Genomic DNA, 23,193 nt, shown 5'->3' with positions numbered 1-23,193 from the left:
ATTATTTCTCTTCTCCTGCTGGGTTTAGGCTTTATTTGCTGTTCTTTCTCCAGCTCCTTTAGGTGTAGGGTTAGGTTGTATACTTGAGACCTTTCTTGCTTCTTGAGAAAGGCTTGAATTGCTATATACTTTCCTCTTAGGACTGCCTTTGCTGCATCCCAAAGATTTTGAATAGTTGTGTTTTCATTTTCATTGGTTTCCATGTATTTTTTTAATTCTTCTTTAATTTCCTGGTTGACCCATTCGTTCTTCAGTAGGATGCTCTTTAGCCTCCATGTATTTGAGTTCTTTCTGACTTTTGTCTTGTGATTGAGCTCTAGTTTCAAAGCATTGTGGTCTGAAAATAGGCAGGGAATGATTCCAATCTTTTGGTACCGGTTGAGACCTGATTTATGACCTAGGATGTGATCTATTCTGGAGAATGTTCCATGGGCACTAGAGAAGAATGTGTATTCCGTTGCTTTGGGGTGGAATGTTCTGAATATGTCTGTAAAGTCCATTTGGTCCAGTGTGTCATTTAAAGTCTTTATTTCCTTGTTGATCTTTTGCTTAGATGATCTGTCCATTTCAGTGAGGGGGGTGTTAAAGTCCCCCACTATTATTGTATTGTTGTCGATGTGTTTCTTTGCTTTTGTTATTAATTGGCTTATATAATTGGCTGCTCCCATGTTAGGGGCATAGATATTTACAATTGTTAGATCTTCTTGTTGGATAGATCCTTTAAGTATGATATAGTGTCCTTTCTCATCTCTTATTACAGTCTTTGGTTTAAAATCTAATTTGTCTGATATAAGGATTGCCACCCCAGCTTTCTTTTGGTGTCCATTAGCATGGTAAATGGTTTTCCACCCCCTCACTTTCAATCTGGGGCTGTCTTTGGGTCGAAAATGAGTCTCTTGCAGACAGCATATCGATGGGTCTTGTTTTTTAATCCAGTCTGATAGCCTGTGTCTTTTGATTGGGGCATTGAGCCCATTTACATTCAGGGTAACTATTGAAAGATAGGAATTTAGTGCCATTGTATTGCCTGTAAGGTGACTGTTACCGTATATTGTCTGTGTTCCTTTCTGGTCTATGTTGCTTTTGGGGTCTCTCTTTGCTTAGAGGACTCCTTTCAAGATTTCCTGTAGGGCTGGTTTTGTGTTTGCAAATTCCTTTAGTTTTTGTTTGTCCTGGAAGCTTTTTATCTCTCCTTCAATTTTCAATGACAGCCTAGCTGGATATAGTATTCTTGGCTGCATATTTTTCTCGTTTAGTGCTCTGAATATATCCTGCCAGTCCTTTCTGGCCTGCCAGGTCTCTGTGGATAGGTCTGTTGCCAATCTAATGTTTCTACCCTTGTAGGTTACATATCTCTTCTCCCGAGCTGCTTTCAGGATTTTCTCTTTGTCTATGAGACTCGTAAGTTTTACTATTAGATGTCAGGGTGTTGACCTATTTTTATTGATTTTGAGAGGGGTTCTCTGTGCTTCCTGGATTTTCATGCCTGTTTCCTTCCCCAAATTAGGGAAGTTCTCTGCTATAATTTGCTCCATTATACCTTCTGCCCCTCTCTCTCTTTCTTCTTCTTCTGGGATCCCAATTATTCTAATGTTGTTTCGTCTTATGGTATCGCTTATCTCTCGAATTCTGCCCTCGTGATCCAGTAGTTGTTTATCTCTCTTTTTCTCAGCTTCTTTATTTTCCATCATTTCATCTTCTATATTACTGATTCTCTCTTCTGCCTCATTTATTCTAGCAGTTAGCGCCCCCATTTTTGATTGCACCTCATTAATAGCCTTTTTGATTTCTACTTGGTTGGATTTTAGTTCTTTTACTTCTCCAGAAAGGGTTTCTCTAATAACTTCCATGTTTTCCTCAAGCCCAGCTAGTATCTTTAAAGTGATGATTCTGAACTCTAGATCTGACATTGTACTAATGTCCGTATTGAGTAGGTCCCTGGCAGTCGGTACTACCTCTTGTTCTTTTTGTTGAGGTGATTTTTTCCGTCTTGTCATTTTGTGCAGAGGAGAATAGATTAATGAGAGAACAAAATGCTAGCAGAGTAACAACGTCCCCAGAAAATATACTCTAAACAAATCAGAAAAAACCTGAAGCAGTGGGAAAAGAAAGGGAAAGAGAGAAAAAAGAAAAAGAAAAAAAAGAAAAAGATAAAGATAAAAACAAAAACAAACAAAACAAAACAACAACAAAAAAACCAGAATGTGATCAAATATGATCAGTGCCACACACTAGATTTGGGGTGTATTTTGGTCTGTTAGAAGAAAGTGCCTCCCAAAATTTTAAAGAAAGAAAAACTTATATATGTACAAAAATAAGGGTTGATCTGATGAAGGGATGGAATATGACTGTAAAGATGGAAATTATAAAAAATTTTATAAAAGGAATTGATAAGAAGTTGTTTGAAAAAAGAAAGAAGAGGATTTAAAAAAAGAAAAAAAAAAAGGGAGAGGCTGTGATCAGGCAGGGGAACAGAAAACACCATATACTAGAGATTTAGGGTATATTTTGATCTGTTAGAAGAAACTATCTCAAAATTTTAAAGAGAGAACAACATATATATAAGCCAAAAATATGGGTAACTACTATGAAGGGATAGAATATGACTCTAAAAATGAAAAATAAAAATGTTTTTTTTTTTTAAAAAAAAAAGGGATTGATAAGATGTTGGTTGAAAAAGGGAAAAAGAAAAATTCAAAAAGAATAAAAAAAGAAAAAAAGACAGTTAAAAAAAAATTAACTTTGAAAGACTACAGAATCATGGTAAAAAAGCCATGAATTCTATGTGCAGTAGTCCCCTAGAGCTGGAGTTCTGCCGTTCTCATTGATGGGTAAACTTGGTCTTGGCTGGCTGTTCTCGCTGATCTTCTGGGGAGGGGCCTGTTGCCGTGGTTTCCAAATGTCTTTGCCGGAGGCAGAATTGCCCCGCCCTTGCCCCCTCCCAGCTAAGTAATCTGCTGGGGTTTGCTCTCTGGGGCTTTTGTTCCCTGCGAGCTTTCCGTACAGCTTTGGAGGTGGAGAGTGAAAATGGCGGCCTCCCAATCTCCGCCCCGGAGGAGCCGAGAACTCGGGGTCCCGCTTCTCAGTGAGCCCCCAGAGAAAAGCCGTCAGTCACTCCCGTCTCCCCGGTCTCCAGCCGCACTCCATGCTCACCCGGCCTGTGACCGCGCGTTTCTATCTCTGGCACCCGACCCCGGGTGGAGTCTCCAAACCCAGCAGATCCCTGCGGTGCACTCCCGCGCGGCTCCTCCCGGGGGAGGAAGGTGAGTCTCCCCGGATCTGCCGCTTGTTGGGTCCCTGCTGGAGGAGCAGTGGCCTGACTGTGCCGCGGATCCCGGTTTATGGCAACCCCGAGCTGAGAGCCCGCGCCTGGGCTCCGCCTCTGCAGCCGGCTTCCCTGCTCCGATACCTGGGAGCTCTGCCACACTCAGGCACCCCCAGTCTTTCTGGTACCCGTGGGTCCTGAGACCACACTGTCCCGGAGGGTTCCACCCCCCGCTTAGCCACCAGAGCGACGTCCCTCAGTGGAGCAGACTTTTAAAAGTTCCGATTTTGTGCTCCGCGGCTCTATCACTTGCCAGAAGCGGCCGCCGGAGGCCCCTCCCCCGCCGTCTATCCTCCCGAATATCGCCTCGGATTCACTTCTCCGCACGTCCTACCTTCCAGAAAGTGGTCGCTTTTCTGATGAGAGAGTTGTTGCTCTTCTTTTCTTCGACCTCCTGTTGAGTTTGTAGGTGTTCAGAATGGTTTGATCCCTATCCAGCTGAATTCCTGAGAGGAGACGAAATCCAGGTCTCCTACTCCTCCGCCATCTTGCTCCGCCCCCTGTCCCTATCATTTCTAACTCTGCGTGTGACATTTTGGGATCTAGGCACCCGCTGTGGGCATTTGAATGATTGGTACCAGGTCCACTCTGGGCAGGTGCAGACTCTGAACCAGTATAGACTGGGTGCCATGAGAGGGCCCTATGGGGAGGGAGCAGAAGGGAGAAGGGAGGCTGTCTTTAGCATTGCTCCTGAGAGTCCGCACTGCGGTACCCCCTCCAGCTACATGGTCTGTGCTTTAGAGAGTGGGATATTTCCTGTGTGAAATGTAATCATGATTTGCAGTTCCTAATATGCACATTGCCCTCCAAAGTCAACTTTCAGTTTACTGTTTCTGCTGTGGGGTGGAATGGCATAGAGGTCAAGAGCAAGGGCCATGGAGCTGTATGACCTTGGGCAGGTAGCCTAATGCCCCTGAGCCCCACTTTCTTCATCTGGAAAATGGAGACAACTTGGGGACCTCCTTGTTATGTTATCAAAATTAAGTAGAGACACGCTGCCTCTTAAAGGACCCAGCCAATGGCAACTAGCTTTTCCTTTTCTAGAGCCTACGTTCCCAGGCAACATCAAATATTGATGACTCAGTGGTATCGTGCAGCCGGATGAACTTCAGACAGTGGTGGCCTGTTGTTTTTTAATCAGGAAAATGAAATTCACGTTTATTGAGTGTTCCTGGATCCCAGACCCTGGGCTCTGAGCTTTACCTGTATCATGTCTCTTAATTCTCAGAGCCCCGAAGGCAAAGATTTTCATCTCTGTTTCACTGATGAGGCTCAGAAAGGATAAGAAGCCAGACCCCAGCCAACCAGTGCATCAATACCATAGCTGTGATTTGAACTGAAATCTGTCAGTGCCCCAAGCACAGGCCTTTCCCACTACCCCACACAAATTCACTTGGCAGTAATGGCAGTGGCCTTAAAATGATGTGGCCATTTCATTTTGTGTAGGAAAGAGAGCCTCTCTGAAGGCCTTCCTTTTCAGAAAAGTTTTCATTAAACACTTTCAAAATCCTTATTCTTTACATATTTATAGTTTTCTATTTATCCCACATTACAGAGTGGTAAGTTTAAATAAAAAATAACTCAAACTATTTGCAGTACGGGGCGCCTGGCTGGCTCAGTCGGTGGAGTGTGTGACCCCTTGATCTCGGGGTCGCGGGTTCATGCCCCACGTTGGGCATAGAGCTTACTTTAAAAAAAAACCAAAAAACAACCAACTATTTAATTTGCCTTACTGACAACAATTCCAACGTTTCTGAAGCTTAAGACATCATGCAGTGTCCTAACCAGAGTTTAAAGTTTTGATTTCTTTACATGATCTTATCTGAGTTTGATGTGGGGTAATTTGATTAAAAGACATGTAGTTCTAATTAGAATTAGTTGGGCTTAGGGGGTGAGGTGTAGTTTAATTCCAGAGCTGATTAATTTTAGTGATGAACAACAAAGACTTGTGATGGTACTCCAGGTATACCTCCTTGTTCACGGCTTTCTCCTGATCTGGATTTCTTTTGCAGTCTCAAAAGCCGACGTGCAAGAAAAGGAGACAGAAATAGAAGTAGAGGAAGTCTTTTGGAATACAAGGATCGTACCAATTTTGCAAGAATTAGAAAAGGGTAACAAAAAAAGTTTTTCTTTTAAATTGAGAATATCTTTAGCTATTTCTATGTTCTCCATTGCCCTGATATCTTTGGTATGCTTTGACTACCATTTTTGTGAATGTGTTCAGAAACAAATGAAGTTATCTCTTTATTCATCCAGTAATGTACCTTTGAAATACAAGTAAACCTAATTTTTAGTGGGTAAAAATTATACTTTAAATTCAGGAAGAGAGCCTACTTCTAAAACTCCCCATGGAATACATATTAATTATCACCTTCTGTCTGCCCAAGTAAATGCTGGTTTGAACTCTCTGGGGTGGCAGTTAATACATGAAAGTGAAAGATTAAAACAGATTTCAGGTCCCTGAAACTTTGACTAAGTCTCATAAACTGGCATCCTTGGGAGGTGTGCCCATGGTTTTCTAGATCCAAATGTATATGTCCTACTCTCCTAAGGTTACCTCACCTGTTGGGAATGCCACTCAGAGCTGGAGGTGGCCTGGGGTGTGCCCAGCCCTTGCACTGTGAGGTTCCCCAGCAGGGAAGGCCCATGATCAAAGGGTCTCTGCAAAGGTGACCCACGGAAAGCTTGTCAAGAGAATGGCCCCTGTTTTCTCTCCTTTGCCACCCCTTGGGGATTCCATTTCTGGAGTTGAAATGGGCTCCGCTGGAGCCACAGTCATGGGCCCCAGCTAAGCCCGGCACACAGCACACAGTAGCCCTCACTAGGCATTGTGGAACGAGTACTCCATGGATGAGCAAACCAACATGATAGGCTCAAGAAGAGACCCTAGGAGAAGCATGGTAAAGAGGTCCTCCCCAACAAGCAAGGAAGTCCTGCAGAAGACCTACTTCCTAAAAGGTTCAAATAACCTCACTGCTCCTCGGCTCCCTTTTAGTACTTGGCCATGTTCGTGGCTCCTGCGGGTGCCCCAGGCAGGGGTTCTGGTCCTGGTATTGCTACCAACTAAGCATGTGGCTATGGGCAGCCACCTAATCTCCATGCGTGGCAGTGTTCGCATGGCAGGTGAGGGTGGTTTAGACTGGACCATCATCACTGTCCATGGCAGCTCAAAACCCCGATGGATGACTGTTCTCCTTCTGGAGTTCCTAATTTTAACTTTGGGCCCTTTATTTTAGGAGATGTGGGCAAAAACTAGTGAGGAGAGCAGTCAGTCTGAGCAAAGGTTAAAACAGAGAACATGCTAGGAAGAACACAGTGGGGAGGATGGCCTGCAGCATGAAGGCCTGTCCCGGAGGAAGTCTTCAGCCTGAAGGATTTTAAGAGAGCTCTGGGGACACCAGCAAAGAAAAGTGAACCAGAGTTTGGGATTTGGAATGTGGATGAATCTCCCTTCTCAGAGGATTGTTGGCCCTGAAGTATGGCATCTCTCCCCTCAACTTTAAGAACAGTGAATGGTGGCAGGATTGGGTTACTTGAGCTTTTGAGGGTCTGCCTTTCTTATTTTCCTTTTTATTTTGACATAATTTCAGACTTAAAAGAAAGTGTCAAGGATAGTACAAAGAAATCCTGTATGCCCTTCCCTCCGAGTCCCCAAATATTAATATTTTACCACATTTGCATCATTATTCCCTCCCTCTCTTCCACCCTCTTGCTCCGTTTTCTCTGTAACCCCCCCCAACACACACACACCACACACACACACACATACACACACACATTGTTTTTTCCTTTTTTGAACCATTTAAGAACAAGTTGCCAACATGATGTCCCATATTCCTAGTACTCTAACATATATTTTAAGACACAAGGACATTCTGTTACATATCTGGAAACTACCATACCACACTATACCAACCTTATTCAGATTTTGCCAGTTATCCTAATAATTTCCTTTATAGAAAAAGAAAATCCTGGATCATAAGTTCAAGTTATTTGTCATATCTCTTTTCATGATCTTGATATATTTGAGGAGTACAGGCCAATTATTTTATAGACTGCCCCCACAAATGAGTTTGGTCTGGTATTTTCTCCCACTTAGACCCAGATGAGGCATTTGGGCCAGGTATATGGCATGCATGGTGCTGTGTCCTTCTCAGTGACCCATGGCGGTAGGCACATGACTCTGCTCTGATCTCTTACTGGGGATGGGAATTTTGATCACTTGGGGAAGGTGATGTCCAGGCTTTTCCACTGTAAAGTCACTATTTCCCCCTTTGTAATTAATAAGTATCTTATGGGGAGACGTTACTTTGAGGCTACATTGCTTTCTATTACTTATCCAACTTTTACCCACTAGCTTTAGCCCCTTGAGAATGTTGAAAGCTCTTAAGTTCAAGTTGTCTTTTGAGGCTCTACAGCATTTATAACAAACCAACTGGTATAAGGAGTTAATTTGATCAACAGTTTAGAACTTGACCCATGAAACTTCCTTTTTTAGTTTATTTTAAACTAAGACAGCTACTCCTCGTTGAACCCACCAGGCTGAAGAGTTTGTAGAGGGAAGTGTTAGAAAAATGCCTTGAGGTCTCCCCATTGCCAGAGAGTGGCCCACGGCCTGGACTTGGGGTTTGTGAAGAAACTGCCAGGAACAGAAGAATAAAACAACAAAACAAAAGTGTTCTTACAATAGAGCTCAGGTTTTTCCTTTTATTTAAAGTTAGTCTAAGTCATTTCCCAAAAATTCATTTATTTAAGTGCATAACCGAAAGGCATTGAAGGTTACCGAGCTATTGAGGTTTAACATTTTTTCTTAGATGTTATTGTTGAAAAGAGCTAAAAATGGCCTGAGTCATTTCCTTCTTCAGGCGCACACTTCCTCTATGTGGGCTTTTAAAAGCACATTATGGTATTTATTTAAGATTGGTTTCCTAATTTTAAATTTTGTGATGGGATCTATCAGATAATATTTTTCAACTGAATATCTCAGACTTGGATTCTCAGATTTCCCCTCAGGTTCCATTTTGTGTGCTAGTTTTCTTCCTTGCATGCCTATTGTTATGGATACCACTTTCAAAGATTGCTGTCCTCAGAATTCTCACTATAAAATAACGTTCTAGGGTTCTTCTGTTTCCCAACTGAAGTCTTCTTTTTATTCTCCTCTCTTGTAATAACCACCTGCAAGTAACAGTGGATGAGGTGGCATTTTTGAGATTTTTGTTCCCTTTGAGCCCTCGTTTCTCAGATAGTAAGCATTGTTCTCATAGAAAAATATTGATCATTGTTTTCATCAGCAGATATATTAGAAAACGAATATACATTAAACTATGTGATAGGTTGTCAGTACAGTATTCTCACTGAACCATGCTCTGTTGATACAAAGATACAAAGACACGATTCCTCCTCACTTAGCATGGCATCTGCTTGAGGGCACTGGACATGGAACACAACATACATAGGTATGTGAAAAATAACAAAGTACCGAGTAATGTTTGTTGAATGTGGAATGGTACATCTTTTCTGGAGGAGCCAGAATGTGAACAGAGCCTTGATGGACCCAAATCAGTAGGAATGAAGGTGAGGAGAACATTCTAGGCCAGAGGAACTGTGCCCCAAAGGGTTGGAGGTGGAGACACAGTGGTGGGCTTCCCTGAGACTGAAGCGAGCACTGTGAGGTGGAGGGCATTTGGAATAAAGCAGGCCATCTGGAATCGGTGCCATTCCATTCTTTAATACGCTCTTTGAAAGACCGTGTGTTCTAGATAAGCTGACTGATGGGTAAATAAGTCAACATGGTGGGAGGTGGATCAATGAGGTGAAAAAAAAAAATCAGGTAGATGGAAATTGCAAGAGAAGGGAAAAAACATAGTTCAGGAATTTGAAGATGTTCGGGGAAATAATTACGGGGTTTTACTTACACTGTGTTTGACACACTTGAAAACTTGACCTTAATTAGTAAGTGCTGCTTTACTCTCTTTGCTCTACAGAAGAAAAAATTGAAACGATTTGTGCTGCTTGCGCACAACTTCATCACGCTTTAGAGGAAGGAAACATGCTTGGAAATAAATTTAAGAGAAGAAGTGTTCTCCTGAAGACCCTATATAAACTAGTTGATATTGGTTCAGACTTGCTCAGCCTTAAACTTGCAAAAATTATTCTAGCAGTAAGTTTTTCTTTCCTCTGGTCTAGTAGACTGTAGCACATAAAAGTTTTATTGAATGCTTTATTTGTAAATATTACAAAGAAGAGTAGAAATGCACTGTGTTCATTTAGAATCTTGAAAAAAAAAATCAAGGTAATAAATTGACATCTCCGAATTTGACTAGGAGCCCTATCTAAGGAATGAAGGCTGACCTGGAAGGCTACGGGGAAAATATTCAAATAAACTCTTACATTTGGACTGTGGCTAGGTTTTTTAAAAAAAGGTGACAACAGGCAAATACATTCAAAACAGTTTCTCAAGTAACTTGACTGGAGATCGGTATCAGAGAACACAACCTGTGGTTTCTGCCCTACGGTTTCTGCTGGGTGCTTGATTCTGCCCCATGATTTAATAAATAACTGAGGCTAACCTGGGCCATGGCCACACTGGCCAGGTGTTTTATGAACCAGTGTGAAACAGAGAAACATGTGGTCATGGGAAGGTGGCAACAGAAGGCTTCCGGGAGGTGTTAGAAGAAAAGGCCAGACACCAAATAAAAGTCTGTATAAACTCTGTCTCAAACAAAATGATATCATTGTTTGAGGGGAACACTTTGTTGTCATAGCCATAAGCAGTTGGAAACAAAAGATAAGACACAGTTATTAGAGAACTTCTAAAAGAGCCGCTAAAACAAATGAATGAAGCTTTGTTTACCTGGTTTCATAAAAGTAAAAGCTATTATGTTAACACATATAATTTAAAATCTGAAAGTACACAGTGAAGGTAAGAGTTGGCAAACTTACTAAGAGCTCAGTAAGAATGCCCACTGTTCCTTATTTTGATGTCTTTCATGAAACAGAATATTCTGACTACATACTCTATGTAATTTTTTTGGAGAACCTACATTCTTATTTAGCTGTCATCACAAACTATTCACCCTCTTTAAAAAAAAAAAACTGATATATGACTCAGAAAGTAATACTTCTTTGAAATAGTGATTTGAGTCGTCTTTTAATCTCCTCATTGGGGTTAACTGATCCATCAGCTTTAATGCAACAAAAAAGAGCATAAGTCACAGAGATAGCTGAAGTTAAAAGTGGTAGGTAGACTTATGTTAACTAACTGGAATTTAAATAAAAACTTGAAAAAGAAAAAAAGGTGGTATCGCATGCTTGCCCCATTTCCTCTCTGGCCCTGGATTTGGGATGCCCCTTGGCCCAGGAGAGCCCTTGGGGGAGGCTGGAAGGCCCTACCAGTGTAGCTGCCCTGGGGAGACCCAAGCTACCAACTGCTGAGGGATCCATTGTCTGTGGGTTTTCATCTGGGTCCCAGACATTTTGCTCCATGCCAAGCCAGAAAATAGATAAATGAGACAGAGGAGGAAAATGCCATTAATTCATCAGGGCTTTGCCGAGAAAATATTATTTTGGTTATTAAAGGTGCCACTCAAATCAATAATATACACGACACAATGTAACTATTTTAGGGTGAAAGGCTAGGTGATCTCCCAGGCAGTGATCGCATTCTGAACTCAATCTGATTAGATAGAGCTCTCTGTGTGACGTTGGCTGCCTTGCTGAGTCAGGGGCGATTCTGCCTAGGCTGCCCTCCAGGGCGCAGAGATGGGCAGGCTGCTCCTTCTGATTAACCGCAGAACCAGGTCAGGAGGGACCTTCAAGGCCATCAAGCCCAACTTCCCATCTGCTACCTGAATCTGCCCTAACGTTCCAGGCAAGACATTGTTTTCGCATAGGCCTTGGTGAATGGAATTCTATATAAGTTCTAAAAAGACCACATCAGGGCGCCTGGGTGGCTCAGTCGCTAAACGTCTGCCTTCGGATGGGTCATGATCTCAGGGTCCTGGGATCGAGCCCCACATCGGGCTCCCTGCTTGGCGGGGAGCCTGCTTCTCCTTCTCCCACTCCCCCTGCTTGTGTTCTTGCTCTCACTATCTCTCTCTCTGTCAAATAAATAAAATCTTTTAAAAAAAAAATTAAATAAATAAATAAATAAAAAGACCACATCATAAAAAGTAAAAAAAAAAAATCAACAAACAAACAGAAAAGATATATGGAACTTAGATGTTTTTAATATCTTCTCTAGTTTCTGCCAATATTTTACCTACCAGTTTAGTATTAAAATTCAGACATTTAAAATTATTTATAGTTAGGGGTGCCTGGGTGGCTCAGTCAGTTGAGCACCTGCCTTCGGCTCAGGTCATGATCCCAGGGTCCTGGGATCGAGCCCCGCATCGGGCTCCTTGCTCAATGGGGAGCCTGCTTCTCCCTCTCCCTCTGTAGTTTCCCCTGCTTGTGCTCACTCTCTGTCAAATAAATAAATAAAATCTTAAAAAAAAATTATTTATAGTTAAAAACATTCAGTGAGCATAATGTCAGTTCTTCTGATTTCTTGCATTTTTTTGGTTAAGTAAGTTGGGGGTTTTGCCAGACAGCCGTTTAATTTTAACCTTTGTGTCAAAGGATCTTACAAAAATGTTTCAGTCTATATTAAGAATTTTTGGAGTACACACATATATGCAATGAATGCAACTATATTCAGGAGGGGGAAAAAAAATCTAGTACCCTACACAGGGGTAAAAAAAAAAAAAACAAAAGAAACCCCACCAGTCTGTCAACAGTGATTATATATAGTAGTAGTAGTATGATAAGTGTTTTTAAACTTCTCCTTAATTTTCCAAATTTGCTTCAAATAGAAAAGACTGCTATTTTTAATGTAAGAAGTAAACTACCCCTCTACAAGAACTTACTCTGTGCCAGGGACTCTTGATGCTGGGAATACAAGTGACTAAAATCCCCTGCCTTTCTGGCTGGCGCTGTAGCAAAAGAGGCTGTGAGCACGCAGAGAACCTGGGGGGCCGGGGTGTCGGCAGGGGTGTTGCTGAGAGCAGAATATGAAGCACGGTGCAGGGGACGGTCAGGGTGGGGGAACAGCTCTTTTATGTAAGGTTGTCTATGTTCCTTGCATATGATTTAATATTTTATTATATTTTCATGTCTCAGAGTCATACTTTTTACAGTTACCAAAAGAGAAGGTATAGGAATGTGCTTTGAATGTAAACTGACCTTATAGCAGGCTTGGAAATTGTCGGGTTTTTGTTTGTTTGATCTTTAATGAGAACCCGGACATGAGTTGTTGTCATTTTCCCTTTGTCACTTTTCACTAAAAATAGAAGACTTGGGTGGGGGGTGAGGTTAGTTGTAGTCATTCATTTATTCAGCACGTTTTATTAAGTGCATAACCCGTGCTACTATCACACACGCACGCACACACGCATGCACACACACAGACACACGCACACACGCGCACACACGCACAGACACGTGCGCACGCACACACACGCACAGACACGCACACACACAGACACACGCACACACGCGCACACGCACGCACACACGCACACACACACACGCACACACAGGCTCACAGCGTAGTGGAAGATAGTTAACTGATTAAAATATATTCCCGAGTATTAAGGGCAACATTGATTTCCATTGACACAGATTTTATTTCTATTCTCTTTAGTCAGCTTATCTTCTGGGTTTTTAAATAATTTTTTGAAACCCCTAAGCATTACATTTTTTTTTCTAATTTCCATTTCCTTTTTTCCTCCTGAGAACAGAAGGAATGACCATCCTGCCACATGTGACAGTTTCTGATGCTTCCACAACAGAGCTTCTCAGACTTGCACGAGCACTGGATCTCTGGGGAGTTTGTTAAAATGCAGATTCTGATCCAGCAGAGCTGGCCGAGGCCTGAGAGTCTGCATTTCTAATACTTACAGAGGCTCCCAAGGTGCAAAATGGAAAGAACTCCTAGTTTGCAAGGTTGCTCTGAGATAACCTGTCGAGGGCCCAGAGCAGGAAGGCAGATGGAAACTGCTCTGTGGATAACGCTTCCCTCCCTCTGCCCCTCGGGCGCCGGGCTGACCGTGTTCATCCTTGTGTCTCCTGCAGTGAACAGCACTGTGCCTGGTACACAGCAGGAGCTCATTAATATTTGTGGATCAAACACAGAATGAATCTTTAAAAACATGTCTGACAAATTCCATTATCTTTTTTTTCTTTTAACTAACTGGCAAGTCATTAATAAACACTATGGAAGATAATTTTAAAGATGCTTTTTAATGATAAAATAATGACCCATACGCTCATCTTTTTCACACAGATATATTTATTTGTTCAGATAACTTCATTCCTACAAACATATTTTACATTCTTGCAATGAGGGCATATAATATTCCCATCTTACAGTAGGTTATAAATGTATTTTTTTTTAAAGATTTTATTTATTTATTTGACAGAGAGAGACACAGTGAGAGAGGGAACACAAGCAGGGGGAGAGGGAGAGGGAGAAGCAGGCTTCCCACTGAGCAGGGAGCCCGATGCGGGGCTCGATCCCAGGACTCTGGGATCATGACCCAAGCCGAAGGCGGACGCTTAACTACTGAGCCACCCAGGCGCCACATAAACGTCTTTTTTTTAAACATGGTATTCACAGTTACACTTTCTATGACTGCTTGATATGAATGGTATTGTTCCACAGTTTATTATTCTCTAATATCGGACACTTAGGATATTTTTAATTTTTAATTTTTACCACTTGAGATAAATATACAGTGAATTGAGGCTATTTTATGTAGCTAGTCCCCCTCTACTGTGCTTTTTTTTTAAAAGTATACTTCCTTATTGCCCCTATGTTTAATTTACTTGAATATTTTTGTAGGATTTAGAAGGTAATTTTAAATTTTGAACATTATTTGCTATTATCTCAAAGCATTCCAGATATAGCCTGAAAAGTAAATATATATGTATTATCTAATGAAAAAATTATTACTTTTTTGGTTTTTTTATACAAATAATAAAGAGAACCATACCTTCCCCCTTTCTTTTCTTTCCTTCACCCCTACTAGGTATTCTTTTCTAAGTTAGTCTAATCTGAAATTTTGGTATCCGTCTTCCTTTACTCTTGTGTGTTAAAGCAATTACTCCATTTAATTAAACTTATCAACATCCTCCCCCCCCTTTTATCCTCATATACTCTTTAAAAAGTAACTAATAATCTCATGTATAAGGATGAGACTTTATGAAGTAAGAAATAAATGCTTCTCAGTAAAATGTGCATACCTTAAGGATCATTTATACTGTATTTACCGTAAGTTAATGAAATACTATAGCTGGCAAATATGGAGCCTAAGCTTAGACTTGTTCTTTATGTTTTAAAAATACCCTTGCAGCATTTTAAAAATAGATGTTTGTGTTAAAAAATGATGGTGTGTCTTTATTTCCCTCTGCAATAAAAATGTGTTTTCTTTCTCTGCAGCTTAAAGTGAGTAGAAAGAATCTTCTTAATGTCTGCAAACTTATATTTAAAATTAGCAGGAGTGAGAAGAATGACTCTCTGATTGAAAATGACAGCATTCTAGGTGAGTATCATTCAGTGCTACCGCTGAGTAAATGTTGCCCTTGAGTACAAGTGAGAAGTTTGGGGAGCAAAGTTATCATTAATGGTAGCTAGAATATTTTATTTTCTCGTAATATCCAGAAGTTACATGATGCCTAGTTTTGCTCTGTCCTTCTCTGTGTTTTCCACATTCTGTTTAATGTATCCTTTGGAGCCGAGAAGGATAGTTGGCTGTTTGTTTTAAATCACAGATCTGTACCTCTGAAGCAAATAATACATTATATGTTAAGAAGAAGAAGATAGCAGGAGGGGAAGAATGAAGGGAGGGAATCGGAGGGGGAGACGAACCATGAGAGACTGTAGTAACATTATGTGACTTTATCAAGTATTCCCTACTTAAAAATCCATTTCCTGGTCTCAGATTGATTATCAGACAAAATACATTTAATGGTATTTGAAATAATTGGAATTTTGGGGCTTTTGATGGAGTAGGAATGACTCAAACTTGGAAGACAAACTGGAAGACAGCTGTTATAGACATTTGACATCAAAGTGTCTCAGGTGTCTCAGATATGTTGGTAGAGAAATGTGATTACAGTCTACCTTCCTAGCTAATACTGTTTAAGTCTTGATACACCCTTAAATAATTAAGATGCTTAAATAGTTACATCAATAGAAATCTTTTATGAATTCGCATTGCTGATGTAAGGCCAGGCAGCAACATGGAAAATGCCCCTGAGTTCTCTTTTTGCAACCTAGGATAAATGATCTCTTTTTTGACCCCAGCAGACAGGGACAAAGAAAGATTCTGACAAATGATCACACTGACATTAATAAAATTAAATGTGAAAGAGGCATGATTAACCTTATCAGAGTTGCCTGGGTTACCTCTAAAATGAAGTAGTTGTATGCTATTCAGATGGATGTTCTTAAGTTGTCTCGGGAAACAGTGGATGTTATCTCCGCAGTATCCCTTTCTGTGGTGATTGAGATTTCTTTTATTTTTATTTATTTTTATTTTTTAAAGATTTTATTTATTTATTTGAGAGAGAGAGAATGAGAGAGAGTGAGCACATGAGATGGGGGAGGGTCAGAGGGAGAAGCAGACTCCCTGCCGAGCAGGGAGCCCGATGCAGAACTCGATCCCAGGACTCCAGGATCATGACCTGAGCCGACGGCAGTCGCTTAACAAACTGAGCCACCCAGGCGCCCGGTGATTGAGATTTCTTAAAAGACCCTGTCTTGATTGGTTTCCCATCGTACAGCAACCAGTATATCCTCAAAAGTTTGTTGAAATTTAAAACTCTTAACTTGTCTCAACTATCAATTGTCCTATAATAACTCAACATTTTTGTAACTAAAAATAAAGGTTGGGGCGCCTGGGTGGCTCAGTCGTTAAGCGTCTGCCTTCCGCTCAGGTCATGCTCCCGGGGTCCTGGGATCGAGCCCCGCATCGGGCTCCCTGCTCGGCGGGAAGCCTGCTTCTCCCTCTCCCGCTCCTCCTGCTCGTGTTCCCTCTCTCGCTGTCTCTCTCTCTGTCAAATAAATAAATAAAATCTTTAAAACAAATAAATAAAATAAAAATAAAGGTTGGTAAATATTAGTAAGAGACAAGAAGTGGCATTTAATTAAAAGAACGTGTTCTTATTTATATATTAATAATCCCATCCTTTCTTTATTTTTTTTTTAAAGATTTTATTTATTTATTTGACAGAGAGAGACACAGTGAGAGAGGGAACACAAGCAGGGGGAGAGGGAGAAGCAGGCTTCCCCCGGAGCAGAGAGCCCGATGCGGGGCTCGATCCCAGGACCCTGTGATCATGACCTGAGCCAAAGGCAGACGCTTAACGACTGAGCCACCCAGGCGCCCCAATAATCCCATCCTTTCACTGTCATTATTATTACAGAGATTTGTCTTAGCTACAAATAAGCTTATCTCTTTTTACCACATGAGTAACACTTAACAAGCATTTGAATGTAGTACTAACATTTTACAAATTGTATTTGACGTTCACATACAAGTACTTTAAAATGTCTCTCTCGAGTTGTTACACATTTGTAATAATGCGTCTTTTTGACAGAATCATTATTGGAGGTCCTGAGAAGTGAAGATCTGCAAACTAACACTGAAGCTTTTTTATACTGTATGGGGGCTATCAAATTCATTTCTGGAAATCCACGATTTCTCGATGAAATGATCAGCAAAGATGCTGTGGAGATACTGATGAATTTGATAAAGCAAATAAATGAGAACACCAACAAATGTGGTACCTGTTTGCCTAACTCAGGCCACTTACTAGTCCAAGTAAGTATTTTACTTGAACAAGTTATATGTGTAAAATAGTTTTCATGTTCCCTAGTATCAGTTACCTGCCAGGTGGGTGTAACAGGTAACAGATGGGCTGTCACCAACAACCAGGTAGGGGTACCTGGCATTAGGGATCAAGAGAAGCAGCCACTGCCCCCCACACACCCCATGTGTGCCCATTTCCCCTGGAAAGGCTATTCCATGCCTATTCACGGAGCATCTCTCTACACAGCTTCGACGTCCATTTCTGCTACTCCACGGGGAAGGCAGGCCTAGTAGAATAAAAAGTTAGCCTTGCTCTGCAAAACAATTGCAGGCTATCATCAGAATTTTAACAGGCAGAGTTTTAATCTTCAGAGTTTCAAAGACTGGCTATTGTTCGTGAGGATGGGTAACTAATGTCATGAATCTTGTATCTGCCATAAAAAGCAAAAGTTAATGATATTAAGTGGACAGTCGTTGGGGGGTGTGCAGATGACCTTCAGGCCTGAGACTATAGGAATGAAGGTAGCAAAACTAGATACATTTAATATGACCAGGGGCAAGATGAAAAAAATGTGTTATGTGTTACTTTTATTACTTCTTTTGTGGCAGATTAAATTTCATAGTTAAATTATTTTCACTGGAGCTGCTTCAGCTCTCATATTCATTTCTAGATGAGATTCTACTTTTTAATAGCATTTGTATATCAGATAATAGCATCTTTGATGTAATAATTCATGAGATTTGAAATGTGCTTGTCAATTAATGAGGATTGATTGAGCACTCAGAGTGCTTGGAGCCTTTGGGAAAGTGTGTTAAAAATTAGATTTAAGCCCTGCCTTAAAGATGCTTAAAGTGTTTATGATGATCATTAATTTTGGACTTTGCGGTCCGTCTCCATTTTGAAAAAAGATTGTGAAAACCCCTTTTAGTCGTGAATGATTCAAAATTCTACTGGATATGCCATCTTTTGTCTAGGAAGACTTAGAAACCTTATTTTCATGCTGTCAGTGTTAGTGAGTTATTCAAAAATTTTCCTCAATGGAAATAATTATTTTGGTTATATAATTATTATATTTCCTTATTAAAATGCAAAAAAGTATAAGGAAGAATGTAAAATCCCCTGAAATATTTTTACCCTGAGATAGCACACCTCCAACATTTTAGTAACCATTCTTCCGTTGCATTTTCATGCAAATATATACTTACATATGCATAATTTTATATAATTCTTGATTTTTATCATGGAGTCTTATTTTTAATAGTTGTTTTTGCTTATTTTCCATTACTCTCTTCCTTCCTCATTTCTCCTGTTCCAACCAGTTAGCCAACATTGTTCACACTGACGTGCTCAGCACCTTTTACAATCATAGGTTTTCAAAAATGGGTTATTCCATGCACTTCTGTGTTCTCATGTAACAATACACAGTAAGAACCCCTGGTAGATTTATTTTACATTTTTTAATGACTGTGTAATATTCTGTGATAAGGATATACCTCAAATACTGAACTGTTCTCCCATTGGGGTGTTCACTCTTTTTAATTTTTATGCAACAGCTTCTAAAATTGTTGTCTGATTAAAAAAGCTCTTTCCAGGGACACCTGGGTGGCTCAGTCAGTTAAGCGGCTGCCTTCAGCTCAGGCCCATGGTCCCAGGGTCCTGGGATCGAGTCCTGCATCAGGCTCCTGGCTCAACGGGGAGCCTGCTTCTCCCTCTGCCTGCCGCACCCCTGCCTGTACTCTCTCTCTCTGACAAATAAATAAAATATTTTAAAAAAAAAGCTCTTTCCAACCCACTTATATACATATAATACACATATAAATATGTATGTAAATATATAATATAATCTATATTATAATCTATAAGAAAACACACATATAAATAAAATATACACAAATTTATTTATATATGTATTTTATTTATTTTTATTTTAACACTTATTTATATATTTATAATAAAATATATAATATATAAAAATAAGGTCAGTTGGTATAAAGGAACACTGACTATTATTGTGACCTAAAATATATCCAATCCAGAGCTGGGACCTCTGGTATGGCAGTAAGTACAGTCATACTCCCAATGTTCTACTCTTCCTTCCCTTTTCCCTCCATTCAACATCCTCAGGTGCAAACTGACTCACTAGGTTAGATGCCCTTTTCCTTTCCCAAAATCCATGCATAGGTGGTGTGACAAGGGACACTGCAGAAACTTCTTCCTCACTGCCCGCCACCACTCACCAGGCACTGTCATGGTCTCCAGGCCTCCTCTGAGGCTGCCGAGGATCTGGCTTGGGCAGGCCTTACGTGCCTGAGGTTTCTCCCCGGAGCACAGTTCAGCAGGAGGAATGGCCACCACCTGAGAATGTGCTCCTGCTGTGGTCACCAAGCCCCATTTGCATCAGCTATAGAGTGTCACTGTGTGTGTGTGTGTGTGTGTGTGTTTACAGACCTGATGGGGGGAAGAGATATCATTTGAGGCTATTTCATCTGCAGGGACCCTGAACTGGATATTCCCTCATATTTCATTAAATTGAAGAAAAGCTGTTTTATATCACATGATTGATAAAATGTAAGCCACATGGCTTCACAAGAAGAGCAAATGAAGATCTATTCCTGTAAAGGTGTAACACTGACTGGCTCTTCGCTAGCCAGCTCATGTGCACATGCAACCAAACAGATCTGGCCATGTGCAGAATCGTTTGTTCACACTAGTTTGCAGAACTCAGTAATTCTAGCTCATCAGACATTTTTTTTAAGCAACTTTGTTCAGTAGAAAAAAAATCAGTAAATTACTGTGGCTATGAGCCAGAGAGCACATGGCAAGGCTAAAAAGACAAAGGCAGGCAACGTTTGGACAGTTGTGAGTTCCTCTCTTTCATGACTTTCAACCCGGAGAACCTCAGTAACTTTAGCACGCTATCTGGGGACCTCCTGTTACAAAACTGTACATTCCAGCACCTGGCACAAATGCTAGAGTCATTGTGTTTTCCTAAAGCTGCCCTTTTGGACGTCCCGAAGCTGGAGCCTGAAAGTTGTATAGGATTTGGGAAACTGACACAAAGGGAAAGGGATAAGGTGTGTTTGGGGCATGCTGAGGAGGTAGGTTGATCCAGAGCAGAGGGGTTCCATGAGAGTCTGTGAGATTCATAGGCCACAGCCCTGAGTCTCACACACCAGGCTGTGCAGTGTGGATTCGGAGGAGCCATTGGAGGTGGGCGTGGGGGGGGCGGGGAGAAGGAGGTGAGATCAGAGTGGCAGAAGGACGAATGTGCATGAGATAGGAAATTGATCAAGACCACAAAGCTGAAAAGTGATGGGAGGAGAATGTATCAGGGGTACCAACAGATTGGAGGGCTAAGATTTCACACACAGTAGCCCCAGTTAAGAGGTATTACTAAGAGTTATTAGATTTGAGGCAGATTATAATAGAGCTAAAGGAATGAGATCCAGAAATGGGTGTGGAAGAAAAACTCCTCCACAGTATCTGGGCTAACGTGGCTTACAGGAAAAAATACTGATGTGTTGAAATTTTTGAAGCTTTTCTTTATGTTGTTTCATATATATATATATACACACACACACACATATACATATACATATACATATACATATACATATATGTGTATATTTATCACTGTGTGGCCGAAATCAAGAGACATTGATTTCACAGGTGTTGGTGGAGGGGCTGTTCTGTGCCAGGCATGTTCTGGGTGGTGAGGAAGATAGTGGAGGATGGGACAGCTGCCAGTAGGGGCCTACATTTTGGAGATCCCCATGTCCAGATAATAGTATTCTGATGCCTTATTCTTCTACAAAATCATGGCATTTCCACACACACAATGCCGCCTTCAGTTCTGCCGATCAGATGCTTAATAGCATTTTAAGAGGACGAGTGTTGCTGCTCGGAAGGTCTGAAGGCCACTACCTGTGCACCAAGTGGAAGTATAAATACTCCCAGTCTGGAGATACAACTTTGTCTGTAAAATTGCAAGAGTAAGGAAAGTTAAACAGTGCACGTTTACTGAATTCCAGAATACTAGAATTTCAGGAGAGCTCCCCAAAACCTGGAAAAAGAGAAAGGCCAGGTAAAAGGCAAAGGCCCCTACATGTCAGTAGTGGATTGCATCACCCAAGGAGGTGACAGACAGAAGTAGGGATTTGTCAGTGTTGATCTGGAATGGATTATCAGGAGGTGTTAGGGTTCATTTCTGACTCCTAAGGCTAACATTTGGGAAGGCATAACACAGGAAAACTGCTGGAGTCCCCTCCATCAGAAAGTCTGTTGTGGTCTCCTTCATGCCCCCTTCCTGGGGAATGGAGAAGAGTCTTCTGTATAAGTCATCATCACAACCAAGCCCTGATTCCCCTGGTGTTTCGTCTGTCCTCTTGTGTTTCGAGAACACCCATGCAGAAAGCTGCTTTACTCTCATTGAAGAAAATCTCAAGGTATCACATTTGTAGTTAGGTAATTTATAGGTATATAATGTAACTGTTAAAACCCAGATTGTCTTGAACTAACATTCCTATTTTTTAGTCCTTTGTATTTCCAACCTTTCTTCTTTACAGCCTGACTCATTTGATTTTGAGTTAAATCCATAGAGAAGTATATTCTTTCCCTGCTTCAGTTACGTTTTTGAAGTTAGACTGTCTTGCAGCACCCAGATACCATGGTTTGCTTCTATCCCCGCCTCTCATGCTGGGCTCACTTCTTGAGGTCTGCAAGTGTCACCCCAGAGGGTCCTTCAAATCCTAGTCTTTCCCCCTCCTTTGCTCAGTACATCTCCCCTGTTATCTTCTCCTTTTTCTAAGAGGAAATTTCTTGGTAATGTCAGTCCTCCTGGCCCTTGTCACTCCCTACTCCATTCCTTCACCTTGGCTTGAGTTTGGGGAAAAGGAAAGTGAATTAAACAAAGAGAGATGACTCAGACATTAGGAGCCTGGATGGTTCAGAAAATGATACTATTACCATGAGAAATTAGAGAGTTATACAAGGAACTGATTTGGTGAGAGGATGAAATTATGTAGTCTTTATTGAAAACTCTAAGTTGCCAGCAGAATAGCCAAGTGGGGCTGTCTGGTGAGCAACTGGAGTTATGAACGAGTGCTTAGCAGAGAAAGTAAAGCTAAGAAAACAGATTTAGGGTCACCTGCATGGAGGTGATAGAATCTGAGAACAGATTCTTTAAAATGGCCAAATTTGTGGAATGGGGAAAAAAAGTGGTCAGAAAACTAAGAAAGGACAATGTACAGGAGAGTAGAGATCTTAAAAGCATGGATTGGATTGGTCAGCTTTGGCCAACAGCTTTGGCCCATGGGAAGAGGACTTCTATCTTTTGTATGGAGAAGTTTGAGTAGGCAGGTGGGATGGAGTCATGCTGCTAGCGGTCCATGCTCTCTTTGACACTTGTATGAGTTTTTTATCTCTGTATTTAATTAAAATATGTTTTGATATAGTTGATTTTTTAAAATCATTTCTAAACCCTAGAGTAAACTCCCTGCTTTGACAGATTTGAGTTCACTGCTGTATTCTGTGTCTGGCTTCTCCTCTACCATGTCTTCAAGAGCCTAATGGTCCATTTGGCTTCGTACCTGGTGCTGGGACAGGGCTCTCTAGTGAAGAGGCCAAAGGCCTGAGCTGGCCTTTCAGTTCTGACCCCAGCAGTGCTTCTCAGTCTCTGAACCTTCCTTTCCTCATCTTTAAACGGCCAGCTTAGGGGTGCCTGGGTGGCTCAGTCGTTTGAGCCTTGGTTGGTTTTGGCTCAGGTCGTGATCTCAAGGTCATGAGATCAAACCCCAGGCTGGGTTCTGCACTCAGTTTGGAGTCTGCTTGAAATTCTCTCCCTCTCCCTGTGCCCCTCCCCAGGCTCATGCACACATACTCTTTCTCTCTCAAATAAATAAATAAATAAAATCTCTTAAAAAAAAAAAAAAGGACCATATTTTTTTTAAAAGATTTTATTCTTTTATTTGACAGAGAGAGAGAGAGAGAGAGAGCACAAGCCTGGAGCAGGGGCA

The 23,193-nt window shown here is 41.2% G+C and overlaps 1 protein-coding gene across 2 annotated transcripts in view; it reads left to right on the top strand.

Annotated features, from left to right (window-relative positions):
* ARMC2 (armadillo repeat containing 2) overlaps positions 1 to 23,193 on the top strand; it is a 104,922-nt gene that overhangs the window by 39,331 nt on the left and 42,398 nt on the right. For both annotated transcript variants that reach the window (XM_021693492.1, XM_021693491.1), the window contains 4 exons: positions 5,338 to 5,436; positions 9,310 to 9,485; positions 14,805 to 14,907; positions 16,967 to 17,190. In XM_021693492.1, the coding sequence (XP_021549167.1) occupies positions 5,338 to 5,436; positions 9,310 to 9,485; positions 14,805 to 14,907; positions 16,967 to 17,190 (602 nt within the window). The remainder of the gene's footprint in view (positions 1 to 5,337; positions 5,437 to 9,309; positions 9,486 to 14,804; positions 14,908 to 16,966; positions 17,191 to 23,193) is intronic.

The sequence above is a fragment of the Neomonachus schauinslandi genome, chromosome 8 (genome assembly GCF_002201575.2).
Source record: "Neomonachus schauinslandi chromosome 8, ASM220157v2, whole genome shotgun sequence".
Taxonomy (NCBI): Eukaryota; Metazoa; Chordata; class Mammalia; order Carnivora; family Phocidae; genus Neomonachus; species Neomonachus schauinslandi.
The sequence above is the reverse complement of the archived record's forward strand: the minus strand, read 5'-3'. Positions and strand labels throughout refer to the sequence as shown.